At 38.5% G+C, this 15626-nt stretch overlaps 1 protein-coding gene across 1 annotated transcript in view; it reads left to right on the top strand.

The window, feature by feature from the left end:
• The window catches only part of camk1b (calcium/calmodulin-dependent protein kinase Ib), an 80671-nt gene that overhangs the window by 45027 nt on the left and 20018 nt on the right, over window positions 1–15626 (top strand). Inside the window, exon 3 of the mRNA XM_036559169.1 lies at window positions 5270–5401. Within this exon, the coding sequence (XP_036415062.1) occupies window positions 5270–5401 (132 nt within the window). The remainder of the gene's footprint in view (window positions 1–5269; window positions 5402–15626) is intronic.

Genomic DNA, 15626 nt, shown 5'->3' with positions numbered 1-15626 from the left:
TTTGCCAGTAATGGTAACTTAACACTTCTATTTTACTGAACAAAATATGTAAGACATCATATGACCTTTGTTATTACATGTTTATGACATGGTTATGTTAGTGTTATATTGCAGGGCTCAAGTAGGGTGTTACTGTACATGGCTTCAGCTATTTTACATCAATAAGTTAATGTTGTTACCTGCATCACTAAGTACTGTTGCGTGGTTGAAGTTACTTTTAGGCAGCCAACAATTTTGTCTTGGAGGATATTTGTTTGTTTGCTGGAACCAGAAGACAAAACAATACACAAATGAAAAAACTGCCTATGTTGCAAATCAAGTTTTTTTTTTGTTTTTTTTTTTTAATGTGTTTTTAACATTACACTGTATTTTGTTGCACAAATACTTACAAAGACAATTTTGTAATGAAAAATAGAATGAAATATGTTGTGTGTGTGTATATAGTATAAAATGTTTGTTCTCTTATTGGGTGAGGCGGTGGGGTTAGGGTGACTTTCTGCCAGACCGTCATCCTCATGGGTCAGTTTTGGCCCACAGTCCACACTTTGTGTACCCCTCCTATAAGGGAATTGCTAGCAACATTTTTGTACTTTCTCATGAAACATTTGCTGCCTCGAGCCATATATAAGGTTAATCCATGACGATGAAAGAGGAACAGTCATGAACGCTTCCTGTAGCTATAAGGCAGAATGATATTACACCACGTATTTGTGTTTACTCTCATCAGCTGGAGTCTGTTGTGTGCGTGTGTCTGCGTGCGTGTGTGTGTGTGTGTGTGTGTGTGTGTGTGTGTGTGTGTGTGTGTGTGTGTGTGTGTGTGCGTGCGTGTGTGTGTGTGTATGTGTGTGTGTGTGTGTGTGCGTGTGCATGCAGCCTGTCCAGCCGGATCTGAGTCTGAGAATCATAATCATGTCCTGTTAACTCATCAGTACACAGTTCTCTCTCTCTTTCTTTCTTTCTCGCTCTCTCTCTTATTGTTTAGAGGGGAATCTCACCAATTTTTCAAAATTTCTGTGTAATCAAGTCATTAAAATGTGAAATGCTCCATTCTGGAGACACTTAATGACAGATTTTCACACTGGTGCTGATAGGAACCAGACATCTGAAGAGTTTAATGCCTCTAAACGCTCCCTCACAGGTAGCTTTTACATGACATTGTTATTAATATGATGCCGGAGACATTGTTTGAGGATAGTTTTGCCCTTTTTTTAATTCCAGGTTCCAACACTATTTCACCATTGTCAGTATCACACATAATCTCTCTCTCTCTCTCTCTCTCTCTCTCTCTCTCTCTCTCTCTCTCTCTCTTCACTGTGTAAACAGAGCTCAGGCTGGATAGTTTGCTGATGGTATCAGACTCTTCACACAGCAACTGTGTGATCGTATTTGGAGTGGCTGGCTCTTTATTCAAATGTGTGGTCAGCTGCTCTCATACTTCTGTTTCTTTTCTCTTGCTTAACCATGAAATAGATTCATCTGGTGCCTAAGTGCCCAAAGTAGTATAATCCATCATACATTATAGAAAAGCCGCACTTCATTCACTGATAAAGGGCATTTCTGGCCATATTTAGCAAGCTCCTTTTGTTTTTAAAATCATAGACTTATTGACATCATTTATTTCAGTAGTATTGGTAGCAGCAAAAACAATACCATGATTGATGCAGTTTGTATTGCTCACCCCTATAGCCCAAGGCATGTATCAGTATAAGCTAAGACTGGATGGTCTGGTTCCAGTCAGGTGCTGGGATACTGTATGCATATGTTTGCATTTGTATTTGTGTCTTTGTGTGCGAGTGAGAGGGTGAGTACAGGTGACCTCTGTCAGCAGGTAATGAGCTTATGCCATGTACAGGCTGTGATGCTGATACAGTACTGTACAGTGCATAAATAGATATTGGGATTAAAATAATGCTGATTGAAAATGTGTAAGATTTAATGTGTACAGTTGCTTGTGTATATGTATGCTGACTGATTAATAGGCCAATGCATAGCAGATTAAAATGCTTTGGCAACATTAGTATGATAATTCCAGTAAAGCTTCTTTGAGTTTGATTATAATTGACCCTGCTATGCTCTGCCCACAAATGTGATTTTTTTCTAGCAACTGTTGCAAAGTTGGACAAGCTTTATGGAACGCTGGCAAAAATCTGTCAACCTAATGAGAGATTATAGCCTGCAACTCAGTACTTTAAGTATTGACGGCTGTAGAGACAGCTACACTGACCAGAAGTATTGTCATAGCCAGGGAAACCAAAATCACTAAGCAACAACTCTAACACGACAACAGAAAGTGTTTCACTGTCTTTGCTCCCTTTTGGAAAATGAATAAATTAGCTAAATTAATCAGTGTCTTGAAAAAGCAGAACTCTTTGTAGGAACAGTGTTGATATCTAGCATAAGTAAAACTGTAGCTAACACAACGTAAATTTAACTTGCACATTTTACTGAATTTTAAAATTCTGAAAACACAGTCAGGCAAAACATGTTTTATCACTTAAAGTACTTCTTTAGTTTTGCACTGGAGCTACAAGGCTAATGTAGCTAAGAAGCAACTGAGGCTTGTACCCCACCAGGTAGCAAGGTAAAGACTATATCAAATAGATTTTTAACATTGCATGACATTTTATTTGTAAAAATGGACAAAAGGACATTGCATAGCTAAAAACAGCAGTTGAAGACCAAATTTTTGTCATATATTTGTCTCGTAATCTGTAACTTTAAGATGCACAAAAGTAGTAATCTTTGATTTCTTTCAGTGTGTTTTTCTTTTAATGTGTATTCCCTGTCTATATCAGTCTAATTTTATTGTCTGGCATCAAAAAATTTCTGTAGTAGCGCGAGGCAGCACTTTTGTATACAGTGTTAACTGTGTATACAGTGTATACAGTGTATACAGTGACTTGTTAAACATATAAAGGTGTACTGCAGCCTTCCATGCACAGGTTGCCATTATACTATTTTAATCAGAAGCAGTTTGTAGGCTGTAAACATGCAATTTATTAAACCTACAGCAAAAACTACCAAACTGTACCAAGAACTAGGGGTGTAACAATACACAATTTCACAATGCGACATGTATTGTCAGTTTTGCATCATAAGTTTTCGATACAGAATTAGAAAAGAAATGCTAACATAATGTCAGCATTTATTTTTGTGTTTACTAGTTTTTTTGGTAATTTCAAAGTTTTTTTTGTAATTTCCATTGTTGTCTCTAAAGGACAACAGTGTTTGTTAATGGAATACCTGGCAAAAGTAATTTCTTCAGAACACAAATTTAAAGAATTTAAACAAAGTGCAACATCTCAATAATAAATAAACTCAGCATTACAAGTTCATTTACAATCTGATCCTGTGTTTGTATTTTAAGTGTGGCTCTTCTGGCTGAAATGACTCTAACGACTGGATAGAGGTGGACTCTACAACAGAAAAGAGGCGCAAATCAGTCGCTGGCTAACTTTAGCTTTTATGTTTTCTCCTGGTAACTGACACATTTGGGTGATGTCTTCACAAATTCATTAGTATTTTTGAGGTATTAGCATGGGAACTTGATCCTCATGGTAACCTGTGTCAGCACTCTGTCACTGTTTGATCTACCACTCTTTGTCCATCATTATTGTACTCGAATGAGAAACGTAGCCATTTCAACCATCCAAGGTAGGCTAACCAGACTTTTTCCAGCCGAGAGCTGCGCAGTGAAGTTTTTACTTATAGCACTTATATTCATGACCCCTAAAATGAATATTAATCAATCAATATTAATATGTGTAGTGTGACGTTTTTTTTTGTTTTTTTTTTAAACCTGCTATCAACTCCCCCTCCGCACCCCCATTACCCCCCTCTAATCTGCAGCCTCACTACAAAATCCTTACATGCCTTTCCCTGTAGGTGCATACATACCATGAGTCTTTGCCTTCTGGGTAATAGTAGGACTTTATACTCAAGTCAGCCGTATCAGTGTATGACTGCCCCCCCCCCATCTTAAAGTGGTGTATGATGTTGATCCAACCCCTTTGGGGAAAAGGAAGGGAGGGGACATACTTGTTCTCTAGAACTCCTCTGCCATGTGTAAACAAAATCAGAACATTTCCTGGGAAGTGATTTGAGCCTGAGCCTGCAGGTCAATAGGTGCTCGTCCCTTCAGCACACACGCCCTCCTGCAGGGCATGGTGTTTTTTTTTTCTTGAGCTGCATCAGCTTGAATGTTTTGGGTGTTTTTTTTGCTGGTAGAAACAGTAGCTACAGCAACTGTCATACAAATAGTTTGGTACTTAATCAAATCTTAAAAATTTGATTGTAACAAAAAACATTAAAATACAGAGACAATAACAGCCATGAAAGACCTGGTAGACCTCCGATACTGTTCAGATAAACAGTACACACCTAAAAATGAGGGTTCTTCAGGGATTCTTTAGTAAAGAAATTTGTTCTATATAGAACCATGATTAAAGGGTTCTTTGCCTCCTGAAACGTTCTTCAGATTGAGGGAGAATGTGTTGATAATGGTTTTATATAGATCCTTTTTGAAAAGGGTTCTAAATGGTACCAGAAAGAGTTCTTATATTATTACAAGCTAGACCTCGTAAGAATTGATTGATGCAGTAGTATGCAAAAGTTTGGGCGCTCCTGCTCAAATGACATGTTTTGTGAATATAAGTGAATATAATCCTCTACAGAGAACAGACTTCTGCACATTTTAGGCATAATTACTACTTATTTGCTGAATTTAACATATTGAAGAAAAAAAAATTAAATGTGGCCTGTACCAAATTTATAGCACACTTTGTAGGTTTTATTTTTTTCCCCAGTATTAAATTTAGCTGGAAAAAAGTGCATGAAAATGCCAGATTTAAGTTTGTTCCCTGTGGAGGATGTAATAACTTATTTTCACTTATTAAATCAACAAAACATGTCATTGTGATTTTGCATATGACTGTTTTGATTGTTTATCCTGAATTGTGCCACATTCAAAAAAACAGTGGCATATTGTTACAAGTAGAAGGCTAATTGACAGGGTGTACATTTCCACTGCTTGTTAACTACATTAGCCTTGTAGCTCCAGAGCAAAATTAAAGAAGCATGCTTCAGACACCAAACATGTCTTGTTTGATTACACTTAAAGTAAGAGGAAAATTGTATAATTTAAATATTTCTTTTTAACCTCTGATTAAAAACAGTAGAAACAGATGTGTGGTATTTTCTGTTTGTCTTATTTAATCTTAGTTTGGTGATTCATTTGTCCACACTAAAATTTTTCGTGTGTGTGTTGCAGTGGGGCGTTCTCCGAGGTGGTTCTAGCAGAGGAGAAGAGAACAAGGAGGTTGGTGGCGATAAAGTGTATTCCCAAAAAAGCGCTGGAAGGCAAAGAAAACAGCATCGAGAACGAGATCGCCGTGCTTCATAAGTGAGTCATCACACTTTTTTACTGTTTATCTCACACCTGCTTATACACACTCACACGTACACAAACTCACACTCTCACTCGCCACACACTCGCACTCCTGCAGACTTGCAATATCTCTCTCTCTCTTCCTCTCTCTCAACGCAGCTTAAAGTAGTTTTCTATCATTAGCCTGACCATATCAAGTTGTACAGCACTGTGTAAAGGTCAGAGACCTTAATTTGTTTTAACTTGGTCAAAATGACCATTAAGTACAAGTGATTCATTTTTCCGGATATTTCTGATCAGATGCAAACCACTTGCATAAGGAAGGGCGGAGTCGGAAGAAAATAACTGAAAAAAAACAGGAGTTTCCAAAACTGGAGTTGAAAAAAAAAAACTAAAGTAAAGCAGTAAAATTATGTGAAAATGGCAGAGACCATGTGAGACCCGGTAGACCACCAAAACTGTCCAGAACAGACAAACAGAACTTAAAGATTTCATCTTTGACTGAAAATCAGCTCTATTCTTGCTGCAGGTCTGACAAAAAAAAAACAGGTTTTTCTGTCCATCCTTCCACTGTGAGAAGACAACTCAACACTGAGTGTGAAAGGATGTCAAAAAGCTGTTATTGGAAAAAAAAGAAACTGGGGAAATTAACAAAAAAGGAAATTTGCAAATCAAACAGAAGATGCTGGTGTTCTCAGAACAATGGACTGACCACTCTAGAGTCCAGAACATTACAAAATGTGGTGGGAATTACTTGGACTGTGAGAAACAGAACCGAACTTTGGAGGTATATAAAAATATCCCTGAAGGTTTCTTTGAAAAACTGAAAGCAAGTCTTCTGAAAAGTAGTCTAGTTGTAATAAGAGCAAAGAATGGACACACTAAATACTGAAATATTTTACATTTTGTTTAGTTGTTGAGCCTTTTGTGAAATTGTTTGTTAAATACTGTTTCTGCTTTTATTACCGACCTTGAGAAATGAACACCTACTTGTTTCTTTACTCATTGTCCATTTTATCTGCCATAGAGATGCACTTTGTAGTTCTACAATTACGGAATGTAGTCCATCTGTTTCTCTGCATACTTTGTAGCCTCCTTATCACATGAATACATCTTGTCACAGTCATATTAAAACCTCAACACATACATATTTCATGATGAATGGACCAATCGAAGTGGTCCAAAATTATTTGGAATAACATGGAGTTACGTTAACATACACAATTTTTTTTCCCCTTTTTTCCCTCTTCTGTAAAAGTACCCTAACAATGCATTCAGCCTCAAACACGCACACTTGATCTCGAATACGCATGCCCTTTCACATGCCCACGCACGTCCACCTGCAGACCGATGTAAACTAAACACGTATTACTCAGAAGGCCTGAATGAAACACTGAGTGAACTCTTAATCCTTCATGCCAGCAGCTCATATAAACTCCAAATACAGCAGTGATGCTGCTGTTAAAGAATCTCCCAACTGAACCCCTGGAATCACCAAGTGCTCCGGAAACGACTGGCTCTGATGGAGTCAAAGCTATTTATAGCCTGTGTGTGTGTGTGTGTGTGTGTGTGTGCACGCACACGAGCGTCGCCTGGGTTACCGCCACCACACAGACCCTGAGATCACACAGAGGGAGCTCCAGGTCTGTACGAAGTGTGAATGAACATGCGGAGGAGAAAGAAAGTCTTATTCCAAACCCCCTGCCCCACCCTCCCACACGCACATCCCCCAAATTCAGTGGTTTAGAATTACCACTAAGAAGTTTGGAATTGGTCAAAACATGCGGTGGCAAAGAGCACTAATGAAACTGCTTCTGTTCTGCATTTCTTTCTAGTTTAATACAAAGTTTTTCATTACAAATTATATTATCAGTATAACAATTTGAAAGTAGAATCTCGAATATCAGAATAGTTTTTAGTATTTGGTGCCTGTTTGCTTCAGTGACGGCGTGCACATGAGCTGGCACAGACTCCACAAGTTTGTGCAAAAGCCTTTAATAAACAGATCAAATCCCCCCTGAGTCATGAACACATGCTTCAATGGATAGGATAAAACATCTGACCTGTGTACAAATGCCTTAACATGGTCAGTGTCACAAATTTGCTTAAATTTGAATAGTGAATGTTTCTTCATTTTACTTGTCCCAACTTTTCTCTGTTTAAAGTTTTTTTTGAAAAAGATAAAACTTTGTTGTTTCATTTCCAGGTTTAAATAAAAAAAACACCAGATTTTCAATATAGTTGCAGCCTTTTGGACATTACTCTGCTATATACTGTGCTTTCAGTACTTTTTTACTTAAATTGAGTAACTTGTCATTATAGTCTGCTTACTGGTCAATAAATGTGTGCATGCTAATATGATTAAATTGACCAGATATTGCATATGTTAAACACTCTGGTGAAGAGTTTCATTCAGCATCAAATCATCAGCATCAATCATCAATCTGTCAGAACAAACTCACTGTATCTCCATTTTTCATCTTTGTTTTTATTTTTTTATTTTTTGAAAACAGTGATTTGAAAATGCCGACTGCCCTTTACATTGTGTCAATTTCATGATGAATGGACCAATAGAATCAAAAATTAATTGGAATAAGATCTCATTGCATTTACTTATTTAAAATTTAACACCTTTTTTCCTTTTTCTGTAAATATTCCTAGAAACGGTCACCATAAAGTACAACCCATTTTTCTATCTTTTCAAATGGTTTTTAGGCTGTGTAGTATTTCCGTGTTTTGCTCTTAATCCTTTCTTTAGAGAATGTTTAAATAGGCCATGTTTGAAGTATTTAATTTATTGATTTTAATCTAAGAGATGTTAATTGAGCTGGACCAACCTTGAAATATTAAGTTGTGAAGGGTTTTTTGTGCCATAGTATCATTTTGGTATCAAGCCCTGTGATACTACACTTGGTATTTGCTATCAAAGTCAAAATTCTGTTATCATGAGTGTGAGACTGTGTACAGCAGTGCTGTCCAATCTTATCCACAAAGGGCCGGTGTGGCTGCAGGTTTTCACTCAAAACGAGCTGGAGTACACCTGATTACACTTGTTTAATCAGTTCCTTTTAGGCGTCAAGCATTTGATCATGTGATTTCCTGCTTTGTCGGAATGAGAACCTGCAGCCAGAACCTGTTGCGGATAAGATTGGACACCCCTGGTGTACAGTGTACCTTCACCAATGGATAGTAGTATTGTGGGGGCTAAGACATTTTCCAAAAAAATAAATATATTGCTTTGGTCAATATCGCAAGACAGTTGCAAGATTGCAAGAAAGAAAAGAGCAGCAAACATTGACTGAGAGCTCCCGGCCGTAACCAAGGAGCTTGTCAATACATTTTCATGGCACTTTCCCCAGTAGCCCATTTCAGCATGGAAGGTAATGTGTTAATGCCACAAAAATGCTTGCTTGAACTGGAGAACATAAACTTGCTCTAGCTTCTGATCAGAAACCTTTAAGCTAACATTGTTCTTGGTGTGGTTTGGTAATTTGGTAATGTTTTCTATGCATGGAAGGCCTTCCCTTGTGACCCATGAACGTCTGGGTCTGATAACTCGTGCATTTACAGCCTATAAATAATTCTTGAATAAATAATAAAGTAGCTAAAGTTTACTGTGCTAGGTTAACCTACATGCTACTGTTATTGTAGCCTATTGTTTTTAGCAGGCTGGGCTGGATTAAAATGTCTTTGTTTTTAACAACTTCCATGTTAAAATGTTTTATGACCATGTTCATGGGTCACAAGAGAAGGCCTTCCATGCATGGATGACAACAGCGTAGCCTTATCTGTGTAGCAAGCATGGCCAAAAAATGCTCCCTTGTGCAGCTGTAGAATGTTCTGAAGCTAGACAGCATATTAGGAATGATTATATAAATTTTTTTAAAAATACTTTAGTGCATCTTAAAGCCACGTTTCAGTCATTTAAATCGTCCAACTCAACAGCCATCTGCTGCTGATTCGCAATACTTTCGTCAGTTGGCTCAAGCCTAATCATGACACCCCTAAACTGGAACAAGACTCGCTGGTCTGTGTCGTCTTTTTCTTTTGTCTTTTTTCTCACACTTACTCTTCCTCCATGTTTACAGTATTAATTCTCCAGAACGTAGCAGCACTTGAGGTGACAACATTGAGACCTCTGAGTGCTTCTCAGACAGATGCTTCCATCTGACCCACACATACCCCCACACGGTCCAGATACATCACACGTACACTGAGTACAATATTCTTGGACTTGTGGCAGACTAAACAAACCCAGATTCAGCTGTGAGGTATGCTGTTGGATTCTGTCTTGGATATTGGATTACAGCCTGGAAACACACAATGTAATTTGCCAGATTTTAGGACTTAATCCAATCCGGACACCCAGACGTAAATCAGATAGCTCTTATTAAACAGGCCTTGGAGTTCTTGTTCTGTTGCCCACGTCTAGCACCACTTGTGGATGCTTCCTGAATATCTACTGCAGCACTGTGTTTGATTACTGGTTTTAACATTCCTTCATCAGCTTCGTCTTAGCGTGAAAATACGTTACACAAGTGGCCACTTGCAAGAGAAGGGAACAGGTAGCAGATTTACAATAGGAATGCACTTGCCTTTTGATAGTCTAGTGATGACTATGATGTTTAATGATAAATGACGTTACAGAAAAATATTACGATCTGTTAGCTAACTAGTTTGCTAAATAACCTCAAGATGATGAGTCTTCCTCAGCATGTAACATTGCTCTGACTAGCTCCAGTGTTAGCTTTATTGTTAGCTCTTCTAAAGGGGCAGCTTTCATCGCTAAAACCTCCTCCTTATTAGGTATGAAAACCTGCTGCCTTAAGGTCGAGTACCTAAAAGATTATGATTTGTGTCATGTACCGTGACTGTAAGCATGGTCTCCCGAATCCTTTTTATTTACTTTTAAATGTCCAACCTTCATATTTTGCCAGTTCTTAAACTGTGTATGTGTGTGTGTGTGTGTGTGTGTGTGTGTATATGTGTGTGTGTATATGTGTGTGTGTATATATATATATATATATATATATATATATATATATATATATTAGATGCTTAGGAATACCTATTTTTGTTTATTTACTATATGTTTAGTATTCACTATTATGTGATTAGTAATAACAATATGGTACCGTATTTAAGTACCAGTATTGGTGCCGTTACTGATATGGTATCAGTGTCTGTGCAACACTGCTACAGGTAGCCTAAACTGAAAGTTAGCAAAATAACAACAGTAACTAAGAGAAGCAGGACACTTGCAGACAGTCATTTGCCTTGTCTGGCATAAGATTCAGGGGCTGTATTACAGAAACCTCTTATCTCTGAAATCGTTACGTTAAGTCACCATGATAACTTCAGTTAGGACTGGATTTAGGACAGAAGCTATTATAGAACAGCAGTTCTTAAGTAATCTTAAGTTCTTAAATAATCTTATCTATTAACTCCAGATAAGAAAACTGAATTACAGAAACATCTTAAACTAGGCAAAATTTTCTAAATACTGCCCTAACTTTGTTACAGTTATCTACATTGAAAACTGTGCTTTGACTTATGAGGGGTTTTTTTTCCTAACAGGATTTGATCTTTTGTACATCAGTAATGGTAGCTAGCTGTCTGGCTCACTAATGTGATTATTTAGATTGTGTGTTTACATTTCTGCTGTGCGCATATGATTGAATGCTAGATAACAGGCATGACAGTTGATCGTCAACTTCGATCAAATAGTTTAAGATTTCCGAACTTGAATAAAATTCCTAAAATACGATAAGATTTGCTTCTGTAGCACGAATTTGTGATAAATCTAATTCGACTTGTCAGATCTTAAGACCAAAACATAGGCAGTTTCTGTAATACGGCCCCTGTTTTAGAATTACAAATGCAGTGCGTTGTCCTTTTCCGTTGCTGTTAACTGTGTAGTCCTCAGTTTTCTAACTAGCTAGAAGAGTAAAGCAGAGTAAAGTAACCAAGTTAGCTTTCTGTAATAATGTGATGTGGTTTGCTTCAAAATGTAGAAAATCAAGTTATAGTTTTGAAGTATTTAATAGCTCTGGATTATAAACAGCTTTGTCTACCATTTTTTTCACTAGTTTTTAAAAGGAAGTTGCTTCTGATTGCAATGATTTCTGGGCAAGTTCTGCTGCTGAAATCCACGTCAATGTTGACTCCGTTCCATGTCCCTCAAAAAGTTCATCTAATAGACTTCACTTGAACTAATGGAGCAATGGAAGACTCTTAAGATGGTGTCAGGGATTCCACCAATGTAAAATGGCAGAGCCATGTTCATGAAAGCATGTTGAAACAGAGAGTAGATCCATGTAAGGAACCTGTATGGAGTCATTAGTGTTGGCACCTGTTCCTGTCTCGGCACCCAAGTCTATGAATAACCGTGCTTTTTCACCAGACAGGTTTTGAACCATTTATATCACTTACAACACATACTGAGTAAAGGCGTTATAGTTTCTGTAGTCCAGCCTCAGAGTTCGACATATCTCCTCAGACTCAGCTTTCAAAATCATTTCCTCTCCGCCTTCTTCCAAAGAAAGATAGCAGCTGGTCGAACGCCATTCCTTACACACCACACTACCTCTAATCATTTAAAAGAGTGAAAGTAGTAGCTTTCATCTGGAGTTGGAGATGGAATTGGTCTGAAAATTGTTTACTGGGAAGAGAATGGTGGTTTCAATATAGCATTTAAAAGAGCATCTAAAACAGTGTGTTCAGTAAATGTCGTTCTTTCTGTCTGTCTTTCTACCTTTCTCTGTCTTTCTTTCCCTCTGTCTTTGTCTTATTTCTTTTTTGTCTTTCATTTCATTGTCTTTTTTTTCCGTCTTTGCCGCCCTCCTTGCTCTCACTCTCTTGCTCATGCTCCCTCTCCAGCTTTCTCTCTCTCTCTCTCTGTTCTCTGTTCTCATGATGTTTATAGAAGTTTCTGGGTTGAGGAGTTCGAGTCAGGCAATGACTACCCACCAGGCCTGGGCACCACACTCAGCGGAGGTGAAGAGAGGGGGAGGTGGACGGGGGAACAAGGCCGACAGCATAATGTAGGGCTGGAAGAGAAGCTATAGAATGAAAGAGAGAGAGTGAGAATGCGTAACTGTGAGAGAGTGAGTGAGTGAAAGAGAGGGGCGAGGGGCTCAGAGGGCTGGTGACTCACCTCCCCGTCTCTGTCGTGTTGCCGTGCCTCGTGGGTATGTGTGGGAATCCACCACAGCCCAATTAGAGCCCACGCATGTCTCTCTCACATACTCGGGCACGCTCGCAGGTGAATAGAAGGCACAGAGGAGAGTCAGGCTATTGACTGGAGTGGAACAGGCAAAGAGGAGTGAAGAGGAGGAGGATGATGTCATACAGCAATCTAGATCACTTTAACGTTCTGTACGAGTCCCAGTTACGCTTTCACTGAATGAATGAACTTGTCTGCAGTTTCAGTCACTAGTCCTTGTAGAATGCTGTCTCCAATTCACAGTACAGGAAGTTTTTTCCTGCTCTAACACAGCTGATTCAATCCACGAAGGGCTTGAATAGAATAAAATAGTCAGTTCAGGGGTTCCCAGCCTTTTACATCTCGTGGCCCACACAAACGACCAGAAAAGCTCCTGCAGCCCACAAGAAGATTTAACTAATCCAAACATGTTTTCTGACTCACCTAATGAGACAGCTGATGTTGTTTGGAAGCTACCAAGTGATGGATGTCCAGCTAAAGAGAGGAAAGTTGCAAATGGAGTTTTGGCCCATTTTGATTTGGTTTAGATACATACTTTCTATGTTTAGTCTTCAAGAGGCGGTGTAAATTGTATAGATTCAAAGCTTCATTTGAGCATTTAACGCAGGGCCGTAGTTCGTCAATTTCAGTTCCCATGCATACGTGCTACGTACTCACCGCTACATTTTCTTTGTTCTGGATTATGCTTGGTTTTCTTAGTGGCTGCTTCACTTACATCGAAAAAGTGAAACATTTTGCATTGACTTGCCCTGAAAATATCAACTACCTAGCATTTTGCCAGAGCAATCAGTGAGATTGATATAAAAAAGATGTTAAATATTTATCACAAAATTTTCATGTTTAGAATGATGCTTGGTTAAATGTCTATATTGTAACCATTTTTGCAGTTAAAAGACAAAAACTGATAGCCAACGGCTTTGTAGCAGTACCAGCATAGTCCACAGGTTGACAACCACTGATTTAATAAATCAAATTCGCATTTTTCCACTTGCTCCAAATGTGGTTGATCCACCACAATGTTTGATGCGCCTTTGGTTTTGTTTTGAGGCTCCAAGGTGAATGTAGTTAGCCTTATGTAGGTATATCAAGGAAACAGTTAACTGAGTTACCATGGTAACAGCCCTCAGTGACTAAGAACTCTGCTTTAAAAGCCTGTCCTTATTTATTGATTTATTTCATGCAAACCATAGCAAGACACTAGTATTCCCACACCTGAACACAATTTAACTTTCTAACATGTTACATGTTGGGTGACATGATATCCTTCATTAATGTGACATGAAATTTACCGGTTGAGCTGCACGGGTCGAACGTGCTCAGCGATCTGCAGATAGATATTATGCCTGTATAATAAGTCACCTGTATAGTACGGTGTATATTTTAGGACGTCCTCAGACCACAGTTTCGGGTTTCTGACACCAGGCAAAACCGCTTCAGGTCTCAGGAAACCACAAGTAAAACATGTCTCAGCTCTCGTACATCAGCCGAAACGGGACATTTCCAACAGCCGCAGGAGAAATGGCTTTGGAGAAGAAAAGTTAAGCTAAGCAGCCTGAGATCATTGAAGTTTGAGGGTCCTTTGCAATTCCAATCTTTGTCATTCTTTATACATGGCCAATTAAAGATGACAATACACAAAACTTTTACTGAACTGTGTTTTTGTTATGTTCTCTTACACAAAGATTAAGCTTGGTTTTAAGTTTTGGCCACCCATCCACACGAAAACAACATTTTTGAGAATGCTGACATCACTTTGTTAACATGTCTGTAGCTGTTTTCAGTTATTAAGTATGCAGAACACTGTTTGAAATATGACTGACCACTAGGTTGGTTCTGTGTGCTCAGCAGTTTGAGGGTGATTTGGGACTCATCAAGTTTATAATAGAATTTAGTTTTACTTTTCCCTGCTCTTGGTTCTTGTAAACCGGTCGTCAAGTCGTCAAGTATTAAATATACCTAAGTGATGAATGAAAGATGTACGACTTGATGATCATTAACCAGAGTCAGATTTCATTCAATTCAAATGGGCTGAAAATCCAGAAAAACTCTACTTTTCAGGGACGGTGGTGTAACCATGGCAACATAAACAACATAAAGATTTTCTTGCTTTTTTACTAGCAAAAATCAGACTTTCAATCTGTGTGAAGCATTGAATTACATTGGTCTGGTGGCCTGTGAGCCAAAGCCTTCTGTATTTGAAACACAGCACCATCACATTGTTAGAAAATCTCTGCTTTAGCTTTGTAGTGTTCTCTGTATTTTGCACAGTGCACACTCTCACAGTGTTCTTCTTAAGGTGCATCACATCAGATTTTATGGGGTATTGTCTCTCCCTACTGCAGGAATCAAGATTGGACATTAACATTTTTTCCAGGCAAAAAAATGTTGTTATAATTTGGGTGCTACAACATTTTTTAGAAAATTGAATGCCAACTTGTCATTAGCCATCATTCTTTATTGTTGACCTTAGAACTTTTGGGTCTTCTCAGTGCAGGACCGCTGTCCTTTCCTCACTGCATGTCATCCCTAGTGCTACCTACAGTAGAGTTAGCCACACTGCCGCAGGGTCTAACTGCTGCGCTAGCTTGTCAGATCCAATAAGACTCCATGCTGCTCTAGACAGCTCCACTCACAGTCGCTCATTTCAGTCGCTGGTCCAAATTGCAGTTCAGAACTAGGACAGTTTCATTTTTTGGGGACTTCAGAACATTGAATTTGAAATGCAACAGTGAATATGAAGTTGAAGTGCACAGTGTCAGCTGAGTGAGGGTAGGTCTTTGTCAGTTGTGTGCTGTTGTATCTTTAGTTCAGAAAGTTGACTCTTGTGGTTTTTGCATCTGTAGTTTATTGTTTTTGTCTCTCAACATGATGACCAAAAAAGGAAAGCAGGCCATCATGAGGCTGAACAGTGAGAATATATTAGTCATCAGATATATCAGTGTCAAAATAAACCTTTGGTGCATTGATAGGAAACAAAAATGCACTAGTGAACTTAGAAGTAGCACACCACCTGGT

The sequence above is a fragment of the Colossoma macropomum genome, unplaced genomic scaffold (assembly GCF_904425465.1).
Source record: "Colossoma macropomum unplaced genomic scaffold, Colossoma_macropomum, whole genome shotgun sequence".
NCBI classification, from domain to species: domain Eukaryota; kingdom Metazoa; phylum Chordata; class Actinopteri; order Characiformes; family Serrasalmidae; genus Colossoma; species Colossoma macropomum.
Note: the sequence above shows the minus strand (reverse complement) of the source record. Positions and strands in the feature narration are given on the sequence as shown.